The sequence below is a fragment of the Opisthocomus hoazin genome, chromosome 1 (genome assembly GCF_030867145.1).
Source record: "Opisthocomus hoazin isolate bOpiHoa1 chromosome 1, bOpiHoa1.hap1, whole genome shotgun sequence".
Lineage (NCBI taxonomy): Eukaryota > Metazoa > Chordata > Aves > Opisthocomiformes > Opisthocomidae > Opisthocomus > Opisthocomus hoazin.
This window is the reverse complement of record NC_134414.1, coordinates 4,855,136-4,867,636: the sequence shown is the minus strand read 5'-3', so window position 1 is coordinate 4,867,636 and position 12,501 is coordinate 4,855,136. Positions and strand designations below refer to the sequence as shown.

Genomic DNA, 12,501 nt, shown 5'->3' with positions numbered 1-12,501 from the left:
TGCAGATGGGGCCTCACCAGGACAGTGTAGAGGGGAAGGAGAACCCCCCTCGACCTGCTGGCCACACTCTTCTTGATGCACCCCAGGATCCCACTGGCCCTCCTGGCAGCCAGGGCACAAGTTTAACCACTCTTCATCAGGAGGTTTTATTTTTACCATTACTCTTCTAATCTTGAGTCTCTCACTGAGTTCATTCAGCGATTTGAAAAGTAGGAATTCAAGCAAACCAAGGACATTTTAACATTCCCGGGTTTTTGGTGCTAAAAGCTACCATTTCCACAAACAAAATTAAATAGCTGTAACAGAAATCTTTCTGTGGTAAGACGCTGAACACGCCAAAATAATTTTCTTCTTACCTCAGCCTTGCGAATACTCTCTCTGGCTTCATCTATTTTCTGCTCCAGTTCTGCTCGCGTTTGCTCAGACATCACCGGCCCGTGGCATTCCAGCTCTTCCAGTGTCTGTCAGAAATAAGAAAATACACCGCAGACGTAGTAAATGCTAGTAAGCCATTTACGATAAGTATTTACGACAAGTCAGGGAAATCACTGCTTGCTTAGACCCTAGGTTGACCAACAACAGTGTGTTCCAGGAAAAGAAGATGAAGACCAAGACAAAGCACCATTTAAGAGCACAATATTTCACGTGGAAATTCCACTCAGCGGAATGTTTCAACACCTTCATGAAAACACGATATTGTGGTGCCAGTCAGCTCATCTATATATTGATATTTACATATTTAAAAGGGGTTTGTTGGGCCCCGTTTATGTCACGTCGAAAAAGAACCTCTTCAACTTGGAGTGAGAAGATGCTAACGGTAGCTCGGCTGCAGGGGAAGCCAAGACAGGCTTGCTGCATTTGCAGGAACGTTGCGTCCAGAGGAGGATTTTCTGAACCACAGGAGACAACGGTGGAGTTTCTCAGCTTCACGTACACCTACGTTGACTCTACAGATCCAAACGAAAAACAACAGAAGCATGGGACTGCACAAATCTTCACCGGTCATCTGCAAACCTGTGACCAGTTCAATGACTACGTATTTTGTGTTCCATAGTCTTCGGAGAAAGAGCAGAAGAGCATCAGGTGCTAGGACCAGAATCCAGCACACTCCCCCTCCCTCCTCTGAGGAGAGTTTTTCTATCGTATTTTGGTTACAGACTCTGTTCATACCCGCTGCCTGGTACTACACCTTCTGGGTTTTGCTACAGAGAGACCCAGGTTCAGCAGAAGACGGGTAAGATGGTAAACACCTCCTTTGGTCTTCTTGCTTGGTGCATTCCCCTGGGCAGTCTGAGGAATGGCTCAAATCTCTGAAGACTACAGTGGAACGAGAAGCCAGGTCCCTCCCGTCCTGGGCCGAAGCTCATTGCCTATCACCCAGTATTGCAGGCATTGTAGTATGGAGACGTCCTCTTCAACCAAATTTGATGTAGTCTCTGCAAGTTAGGCTTGACTTGAGTGTGTCAAATAGGTCTTTGTAGGCAGAAGTTAGCACAAGAAGCTTGGATCCCAACTCTCTTCAGAGAAGAGCATAAGATGTTTCAGGTACTCCATGACCCAAGGGATGGATTTCTAAGGGCTGAATTTATTCTCACTCCTAGATGGTCTCAGCTGTATTCCAAAACACAGCTACCTGAAGCCCCAGTTCAGACGTCCAAATACAGCCTTAGGTTCTTCTCTGTTGAGCCACATACGTGTATATGTAAAAATACATGTGCAAAAATAAATTTATCATTAATTTTGTGTCCTCACATTAGATTTAAGTGCACATTAATCGTGGATTTTCCTAGTGTTGAAGAGACTTTTGAAATGCAAATGAATACATTTCTCTCTACGGGTAATATTTAAGTGATACACTGGAGATCAGAGAATCCCCCAAAACTTTAGCTCAAAGAGAAGGACGCTGTGTACACTAGAGGTAGTTCTGTTATTCGCACTAAAGTAGAAGCTGTAAATTTAGGTATGTATGGGAATAACAAAATGTATTGACAAAGCAAAAAGTCTGAGGAGCTGCTAACCTGGCAGTGTACCACGCCAAGCAAGGGTAAGGTGAAACAGGACACAAAGAAATGCTTGCTGCTTGCAGCAGCTCCTCTTTCATGCAGTGGGGAGCTCCAACAAGTAAAATCTGTAAAAGAACGTTATCCTGACCTACCCGCTGACTGTGGATGATGTTTTTGTGCTCGCGGGCTACCCGGGTAGCCCATTTCCGAGCCTCCTTGTTGAGGCTGTGCTCTTCAGTCGTTCCAGTTTCCGATTCCAGTTGTCGACTCTGGAACAGAAAACAACAAGAGAACGAGTCACAACACAGATGCGGCACTACCTCTGATATGATGATATTGAGTTATAGGATAAATTGACATTACATTTATCACAGAATCACAGAATCACAGAATGGTCGGGGTTGGAAGGGACCTCTGTGGGTCATCTAGTCCAACCCCCTGCCGAAGCAGGGTCACCCAGAGCAGGCTGCACAGGACCGCGGCCAGCCGGGGTTGGAATATCTCCAGAGAAGGAGACTCCACAGCCCCTCTGGGCAGCCTGGGACAGGGCTCCGTCACCCTCAGAGGGAAGAAGTTCTTCCTCATCTTCAGTTGGACCTTCCTCGGCTTCAGTTTGTGCCCGTTGCCCCTTGTCCTGTCACTGGGAACCACTGAAAAAGAGTCTGGCCCCGTCCTCCTGACACCCACCCTGAAGAGATTTAGAGGCATTTCTAAGGTACCCTCTCAGTCTTCTCTTCTCCAGGCTGGACAAGCCCAGCTCCCTCAGCCTCTCCTTGTAGGAGAGATGCTCCAGTCCCCTCACCATCCTCGTAGCCCTCTGCTGGACTCTCTCCAGTAGCTCCTCGTCTTTCTTGAACTGGGAAGCCCAGAACTGGACAGAGTACTGCAGCTGGGGCCTCACCAGGGAAGAGTAGAGGGGAGCTGGGATCTTGTTTCATACAGAACAAGGAAGACTCAGCAAAACCAGCTCTCTTCCTTGTGAACTCTGTGATGGTACCACGTTGTGGAAAGCCAATGATGAAAGCAAAGCAAAGTTCACAAGAATTCACAACTCGCTGTCTCAGGAAAATCAGCGTGACACAGAATACCAGCCACGGTTCTACTGCAATGAAAGACATTCACGATGAACACAACCGAAACACTGGGTCACCCATACGCTATCTCAAAGAGATGAAGAACAACTAGCCAAGGAAGTCACCTAATTTGTAAAGCAAACATGCATTATAGGAAGAAAAGATAAAAGGTTGTGCGATTCCATCGGCCATTTAGGCTCATTCTTTGTAATTTGTGATCAAATTGTAATGCCATCAAATATTTTAGAGCAGGACGCCATTTCTATTAAAAAAAAATCTGCAAAACAGACATTTCAAATTTCAAACCACATTTTTTAGTATTGTTGCATCTTATGCCTGGTTTTATTGTGTCAACATAATTTCTCCCCCTCAAGAAATGCCACCGAAAGCAAGATGAAGCAGTTCTCGGTTGTCTACAGATTGAACAGAACCTACCTGAAACTCTGAAGACAGACTTCCCAGCATTTCGTTACTGAAATCATTCCCAATGTCTCTATAATTTCCATTGGTGCCACCGCAACTACCCCGTGCAGTTACACAAATATCTCGGGGTTGACGATGTAAATCAGTCTCCGTCTTCCCACTACAGCAGGTTTCCTGCTATTCTTTCCACATTTGTGGGTACTCTGTACACTTCTACTGCACAAGGATAAGTAACTCAATGATGATTAAGTTGGAGAGAGTCCAGCAAAGGGCCACAGAGATAATGAAGCAGCTGGAGCATCTCTCCTGCGAAGAGAGGCTGAGAGCGTCGGGACTGCTCAGCCAGGAGAAGAGAAAGCTCAGAGGGATCTCATCAACGTACGTAAATATGTGAAGGAACGGTGCCAAGGGGCTGGAGCCAGGCTCTTCTCAGGGGTGCCCAGTGCCAGGACCAGAGGCACAGGAGGGTCCGTCTGAACTTTGGGAAACACTTTTTCACCTTGCGGGTGACTGAGCACTGGCACAGGTTGCCCAGGGATGTCATGGAGTGTCCATCCTTGGAGATGCTCAAAAGCTACCTGGAAATGATCCTCGGCAACCAGCTCTGGACCACAGGACCTCCAGGGGTCCCTTCCAACCTCCATCAGTCTCTGATTCTACAATTCCTTTTTTTCTTTTCCTGAGCCAGTCTCATACTCTTCCCATGAGTAAAATTAGCTGTGAGAAGACATTATATCCACCCCACCTTCGCAGGGTGTGCTCCTGGCACAACAGAACAGATTCTTACAACACACATTACACTGGTTTCCCCAATTTAAGTTAATTAATACTCCGAAGGGGATCCTCAAGAACAACTCCTTTTCCTGGAGGACTTGCTGACCCAGGCACATCTCCCAACCGAGACAGAGCTATCCTGAGTTCCCTTTTATCACAATTCCTCTTCAGGCTGATACAATCTCACACAACCTTTGAGACCAACCAGAAAAATCCCCTCTAAGTTATCACTCAAGGAGAGTATGCTTAGTGCTGTTCAAAACAAACAGCGGTTGCGTATCCACGTGCGAAAGAAATGACCATTTCATGAGCTTCTCACTCTCTTATCGTTCAAAAGATGGGATTTTCTTCCTCAGGTGTAGTCTGAAACCAGAGAAGATCCCACAAGGATGAAAAAGTTGTTTAGGAAGGAGAAATTCAAGGTTAGCCAGCAGGAAAGGGGTAAGAGAGAGAAAGACAAGGAATTCTTTCCAGGCTAGGTGAGAAGCCTCCAGCTGATGCAGCAGAAGAGATGGAGTTCTAGGGTATTTTAGCAGGCAAAGTGGTATGATTTGTGTCGAGGAAGGAAGACAATTTTAATACCAGCATTTGGTATAGACTGGAGTAAAATCAAGAGATACTGGGAAGTAAACCGAAGTGATTTTAAAAGCAAGATTTTTATGCCTTTATATTATCCTGCCCCCATGGGAGAGGCAATAATACTAATTTATGCTAACCTCCTATCAGGATTTAATTGGAAGTGAGGCCAAAATTGGTTCAGCTTGTCATTTTGTTCGGCTCAGCTCCTTTTCATCAAAATTGAATCTGGCTTTTATTCTTCTTCATCCTCTTATAAGAAGAGAGCTGGGGGTAGCAGATTCAAGGGGTTGCGAAGGAGAGGATTTCCAACAGTAGAGGCAAGCGAGGGAAGGGAAGACAAGCCCAGCGCAGCCCCACACTCCCACCACAGGGCTCTGAAATACATCTTCTGCTTCAGGTGACTTCTGGGCTAGTTTCTGCTTCCATTTCAAGAAGCTGTAACTCAGGCAAGAAGCTTGCAGAGCTTCAACTTGTCATAGAGAAAAGACCTCTAAGATCATGCAGTCCAACCATCAACCCAATACCCAACACCTAACAGAATGACTTAAGGCTTCCGTTAACAGACATCAAAAGAGGGGGGGAGGGGAGGTAGCACTCCTGTGTTGCTCAGTGACCAAAAAAAAACCCCAAGAGGCTTTTACAATCCAGTATAAGATGTTGAGATGTTTTAGGTCAAAGCCTTTTCCTACAAGCATTTCCACGAAGTTCACCCACTGGAGTGGGACAAAGCCACAAAGCCCATGTTAATCATAGAATCCTAGAATCACTAAGGTTGGAAAAGACCTCTAAGACCATCAAGTCCAACCACCAACCCAACCCCACCACGCCTGCTAAACCATGTCCCCAAGGGCCACATCCACACCGTTTTTAAACCCCTCCAGGGATGGGGACTCCACCACTGCCCTGGGCAGCCTGATCCAAGGCCTGACCACTCTTGCAGGAAACAAATTTTTCCTAATATACAATCTAAATCTCCCCTGATGAAACCTGAGGCCATTGCCCCTCATCCTATTGCTGGTTACCTGGGAGAAGAGACCAACCCTTGCCTCACTACAATCTCCTTTCAGGTAGCTGAAGAGAGCAATAAGGTCTCCCCTCAGCCCCCTCTTCTCCACACTGAACAGCCCCAGCTCCCTCAGCCGCTCCCCATCACACTTGTTCTCCAGACCCCTCCCCAGCCTCGCTGCCCTTTTCTGGACACGCTCCAGCCCCTCCATGTCCTTCTTGTAGTGAGGGGCCCAAAACTGAACACAGCACTCGAGGTGCAGCCTCACCAGTGCCGAGTCCAGGGGCACGATCCCCTCCCTGCTCCTGCTGGCCACACCATTCCTGATCCAAGTCAGGATGCCGGTGGCCTTCTTGGCCACCTGGGCACACTGCTGGCTCATGTTCAGCCGGCTGTCGACCAGCACCCAAAGGTACTTTTCCACCGGGCGGCTCTCCAGCCACTCCTCCCCAAGCCTGTAGCATTGCATGGGGTTGTTGTGACCCAAGGGCAGGACCCAGCACTTGGCCTTGTTGAACCTCATACAGTTGGCCTTGGACCATCAATCCAGCCTGTCCACATCCCTCTGCAGAGCCTTCCTACCCTCCAGCAGATCGACACTCCCGCCCAGCTTGGTGTCATCTGCAAACTTACCAAGGGAGCACTCAGTCCCCTCATGGGAGGTACTTTCAAAGTAAAAGGAATTGGAAAAGGCACAGAGCAGCCCAGAAGAGGAGGAGGAGGTAAGTTAAAAGCACATCGTTAGCTCTGGCACAAAGAGGTAAGAAGGCAAAGCTGCCTAACAAGCAAAGAACAGGCAGCTCTCTTCACCCATCCCCTCAGTTTAAACATTACGTTGGCTTTTACCTGGTTTTACAGAGGTGGCTTTATACAACCATGTTTCTTCATTACTGTTTGACCTCCTTAATCATCTACGTTAAGCTACTCCACTAGGTCGTTGCAAAGGGTAAAGAGGACAAACACATGGATTTATTTAGGCACATCCAATCCTTAAGATAACGTTTGATCTAATTTTTTTCCCAGCTTATTGGAATAAACATTTTTGTACAGCTTCTTCCATGGCTTCCAGCTGAGGCTTAACAGCTGCAATTCCGAGCAGAATCGTTTGACATTGCCTCTCCCCTATAAAGCATCTCCTAACGAATCTTCAGTGTTCCCATAGGTCTTGCTCCTACTCAGCATCTCATTTTCATTAAGAAAGAATACAGACATCTTTTCAGGCGCTTGATAACCTTCTGCATTTATCCCAAGTGTGTTTTCGGTTTTTAATCTATTTATCAAAAGCACTTGACCCGAAAAATGAATGCAAACTTTGTGGCTGCTCCTAAGGGCATTCTAAAAAAGAAGTGAATTGTTATTGGATCAGAGTGGTTATATTAGTTATTCATAAAGCAGTATTGTATGCAAGCAGACCTCGAAGGTCTAAAATAAAGGTCTAAAAATAAACAACATAAAAAGGGGATAATAAAAAGAGTTGGGGAGAAACCTAGAACTGTGGGTCTGGGTGGATACCAAAAATCCAGGGAAAAGCAGGAGACAAAACCAAGCGGCAAAAGTCCGTCTCCCAGGGCAGAAGCTGAAAACAGGGACTCCCAAGCTGCACAAACCAGGGAGAGCGGTGGACCCTGACTGCTTGGCCAAGACGACAGCACAAGGCGCAAGGTTTCAAACCCACCAGGACCTGGGATGCTTCCTGAATCAAAGGAGCTCGTATCACAGCGAGGGACTTCACCTGCCCTGCCAAAGACCAAGCTGCTGGCGCTGCAGAAGGCTGCGAAGGAACTTTGAAGGAGAGGAGCAGTAGCAGGCTGACCGGCACAGAAGAGTACACACTTCAGGAGGACTTCAAGGACGACGTGAGAAGTCTGTACCCTCAGGTAAAGACAGGCTAGAGGGGATATCAAGTAAGAAATAAAAAACCCGCTGCCATTTAAATAGGTCTGAAGAAAGGAGCTAAACCAGAGATTTCTCTGCTGCAGACATAAAAACTGAAAAGCGTAAGGAGGAAGGTGGGGGGACTGAAGTGGCTGGTCCTAACTTGACCAGTGTCTGGTCCTCACATGATTTACTAAATTAAGATCCTGCTTAAGGGTTTTCGGGATTGGAACTTGGTGGCAGCAAGACGTCCAAAGACTCAATTTAACCTCTTCTAAAAAACAGGGAAACCAAAACCACTTACCATGGCCAAGGAATGAAGGAAGAGCCCAAAACCCTTAGCTAAACATAGATGGACATTCTGCTGTTCTCTCAGGGTTTGGATTACAGTGTAAGCAGTGTTTAGCGCTAAAAATTCAATCAGTAAACCAACAGAAAGTACTAGATGACTCCAACCAGCTAAAGAGCTTAGAGGCCAGCAATGCCGTTTCTTAATTTAACCAGTGCATTTGGGCTGTAGACACCCATCGCTTCTCCTTTTTTGTCTGAAATGTTGTTGCAGGTGCAGAAGTCGCCTTCTGACAGGGACAAACAGCTTGCATTCTCTTATTTGTGCAGTTATATCTGGATGCAGATGGCACTAAGAGCAAAAAGGAAGCCAGCTCTCGAGCCTACACGCTCCGTACTTTTGTAGCTGAAGACTAAAAAGGTTCACGTCAGCAAAGGAAAGAAGCAGTTCAACATTTATTGCATGCAAATCACCAACACAAAACACATCTCAAAATCACAGCCATGTCTTTAAACAGGTGAAAGCACGAGGCTACCACGCCAGCACTGAAAAGCCAGCTCAACCTCCCGGTCAACGCTTCAGGGGAGGAGGAAGGGATATGCATGACATTGTTCACACAGCTCACGGCTGAACGGCAGCAGTTGCAAGAAAATTGTGAGTCAAGTTTGGGGTTCGTTTTAGCCTATTATTGTAGAACTGATTTAATTTTAGTTTAGCCAAGAGGGAGCAAGGACTGACTTGCACTGCAGCAGATTTTCAGTGTTACAAACAGGACCCTCCCCAATCTTTAAAAATAAAGATTCCCCCATCTCTAAAAATAAAGATTATTTGCATATAGGGTTTTTTTTTTCACTCAGAAGAATAAAAAAGGATCTACATTCACTATTAATAGGTTACAAAAACCTCTGTACATACGGTATGATAAAGCTAAAACCAAACCTAACTACTAGTGCTGCTTTATATAGCCACATTCTGCTTTTTCATCTAATAAATCAACAACTCTTCTCACAGTGGCGAGCACTGGGGGCTGCGGAAGAGCGAGGAACATCCTTATAGTGAGTAAAGAAAATAATTACAGTTAATCTCATCACAAGAAAGATGGTTCTGGGATATCTGAACAGAGCAAGGGGATCCCGGGACATTCCGACGTCATCTGGGCTGAGAAATAATTCCACCCTCACTGCATGGTTTTTGCTAAAGAAATTTTCTATAGCAAAATATTTAAATCCCAGCAAATACTGAAGCTATTCTCTGACGTCTGGTGTAACTGAAACTCTCCTTCCTAAAAGGACCCACGAAAGGAACAGTCACACAGCCATAGGCACGAAATAATTTCTCCAGTTGGTTTTTAGGGGCTTGTTTATTTTTAATTCTGGTTCAATAATTATTTTGGGCCTATCACCAACCGTTAGCTAGGAATCTCCTCTGAAATGTACTACGCATACGGATCACTGCAGCACCCGATGCCAAAGATGTTAGGATGGGGTTACTGTCAAGGTTGTAGCTCTGGGGTTTTCTTTGGAAAGACCAGAATATTAAAAGTACTGGGTTTTGTTCGATGTCAGTGATTACTACAGCTTTGTTGTTCCTGGTAGCTGATGTTTTGCACTTTTGTTCTATAGCAGAGATTAAAAGCCACAAATATTTTTTATTTTATTTTAATCTCATTTGGCTTTAAAAGTTTTTCGTCCTCTCATCGAAATTAAGTTTGAAATTCGAGTGCAGTATACTTTCGTTCATGTGCTTCCAGTCTCTCCCTCCTAATTCTTCCCACTTGCCTCAGCTATCGTAGCAGCCGCAGTCACACAGCTTCTCCAAAAATCCATAATGGATTCTATCATAACTACAAATACAGAAAAATTGCTGTCATTAAGTAAACAAAGGGAAAAAAGAGGAGCTTTTGAATCAGCTTTGACCCAGAGAAACTGATTTAAGCAATCTTTTCAACGCAATGTAAACAAAGATCTATGCCTTAAGCGGCCGCTTGCTTCAGGTATTGCTCTGCTCTCTAATCTGCTAGAAATTCTTCAGAGCTCTGCTTAAACAGCGTTTCCTGACTGTAAAAAAAGAAGAAGGCTAACAGCATGTTCTCTAAATTAAAAGAAAATCAATTCTGGAGTGAGCAAATTTCAGCTCATTCTCCTTAAAGCAAATCAGAAACGCTGTTAAAATTTAACCCAAGATAAGAAAGCGAGTAACTCCAGGGTGGGGACTTTCGGACTTACCCTTTTCTCCAAACTACCCTTTCAACAGCAACCTCAAATCGGAGTATTCTATCCCAGGCTTTATTCTAACCCCCACTGGGGCGGGGGGAATGAAGTAAAGCGGGTTTTTGTCACCTCGGCCACGCACCAGGCACGTCCAGTGACAGAAGGAACGGGCAGCTTTGCCAGGCTCCCGCGCGCATCTGCCCAACGTTGCTTGACCTGAAGTACTCTGTTTCTTCTCAGCAATAATTCCTGATGCTTTCTACAGCGATAAAACTCCATCGGAACTTCTTTGGGTATATTTAGCTTCCAAAATGTTCTAGTTGAAAACAATCACTTTACTCTGTTCTGGTATTAAAGCCTAGACTAAATACAAAAAGAGTAGTGCATGCTCTGCTCTTGTTAGTTTGGCCTTACTTACATGAGGGATTATTTTTTACTAGCAGTTTGCATGTCATGGACTTTTTTGTATTTATATATTTCTATCAAACATAAAATATTTATATTCAATAATTATAAAAATAGAATATATTGTTATTTAGAAAACAAAGGAATTTAGTCCAGCGGAGGGCTACGAGGATGATGAGGGGACTGGAGCATCTCTCCTATGAGGAGAGGCTGAGGGAGCTGGGCTTGTTCAGCCTGGAGAAGAGAAGGCTGAGAGGGGACCTTAGAAATGCCTATAAATATCTCAAGGGTGGGTGTCAGGAGGATGGGGCCAGACTCTTTCCAGTGGTGCCCAGCGACAGGACAAGGGGCAACGGGCACAAACTGAAGCCGAGGAAGTTCCAGCTGAAGACGAGGAAGAACTTCTTCCCTCTGAGGGTGACGGAGCCCTGGCCCAGGCTGCCCAGAGGGGCTGTGGAGTCTCCTTCTCTGGAGATATTCCAACCCCGGCTGGCCGCGGTGCTGTGCAGCCTGCTCTGGGTGACCCTGCTTTGGCAGGGGATTGGACTAGATGACCCACAGAGGTCCCTTCCAACCCTGAACATTCTGTGATTCTGTGATATTTAAATATATTATATTTAATATATTACATATTATAATTAATATAATACATAATATTGAAATACATATTAAAATATTTAAATATATTGCCTACTAAGCAACTTTTAAATATATTTTAAATATTTAAATAAATTCTGTAATAAATGCTGAAATGTGTAAATACCTGTGGCTGCATGCACAGAAACCTGCTACCAGTAAAGTCTGACAAAGCAGAGCCCTTGACCGAGTCCTGGTTCCCATTCCTACAGCAATTTCTATTTACTTTCAAACCCCTGAGCGCTTGCAGTGCGGTGAAAACACGCCTTGCCACAAGCAAGCATGATGTCTTTTTGTAAGTATAGTTTATGTAACTTAAATAATATAGCTTAATGTAAGGTACCTATCAGGGGACCTAATAAATGCTTATAAATATCTGAAGGGTGGGTGTCAGGAGGATGGGGCCAAGCTCTTTTCAGTGGTGCCCAGTGACAGGACAAGGGGCAACGGGCACAAACTGAAGCAGAGGAAGTTCCAGCTGAACATGAGGAAGAACTTCTTCCCTCTGAGGGTGACGGAGCCCTGGCCCAGGCTGCCCAGAGGGGCTGTGGAGTCTCCTTCTCTGGAGATATTCAAGACCCGCCTGGACAAAGTCCTGTGCAGCCTGCTCTGGGTGACCCTGCTTCGGCAGGGGGTTGGACTGGGTGACCCACAGAGGTCCCTTCCAACCCCTACCATTCTGTGATTCTGTAATTCTGTGATACTCGGAAATTAAATATACTCTTCTGCACCTGACAGCGATGCAAAATTCATCCTTCTTCTCACAACCTACCCATAAAACCTGTGCATCCAAGTAAAGAGGGGTGAAGCTGCAGAACTTCCCGGAGACCTGAAATGTTGCTTCTCTGCACAGCACAGCGAGGAAAATTTGTTTTTTCCATGTTGATAAGCTGTCATAGACATCAGACTTGGCTACATTTTTTACTTGCGTGCTCAAAGAAAACAACGGCACCAGTAACGTGCAGGGGAACGTATAGCCACAGGCGGCCCGTAGGTAAAAAACAGGAAAAAGACCTCAAAATTTTAGCGTCAGCTTTTTGTTGCCATTCTCCTCCCGTGCCGTGGACACGCTTTGTGTCGTCCGGTTCATTTTCGCACACGATAACACAGGGTTCAAGGCAAAACTTTTCCAAACAGGAAAGAGAGAAAAGCTGGCTCATTTCCTTTATATTTTGCCCGGTCCTTATGGCTAGGGCTGAGCCGCGGGGCCGACGTGCTATAACACTGC

The 12,501-nt window shown here is 45.5% G+C and overlaps 1 protein-coding gene across 4 annotated transcripts in view; it reads right to left on the bottom strand.

Annotated features, from left to right (window-relative positions):
• The window catches only part of FCHSD2 (FCH and double SH3 domains 2), a 195,179-nt gene that overhangs the window by 29,323 nt on the left and 153,355 nt on the right, over window positions 1-12,501 (bottom strand). For all 4 annotated transcript variants that reach the window (XM_075415395.1, XM_075415404.1, XM_075415422.1 and 1 more), the window contains 2 exons: window positions 2,156-2,272; window positions 357-461 (listed from right to left, as the gene is read on the bottom strand). In XM_075415395.1, the coding sequence (XP_075271510.1) occupies window positions 357-461; window positions 2,156-2,272 (222 nt within the window). The remainder of the gene's footprint in view (window positions 1-356; window positions 462-2,155; window positions 2,273-12,501) is intronic.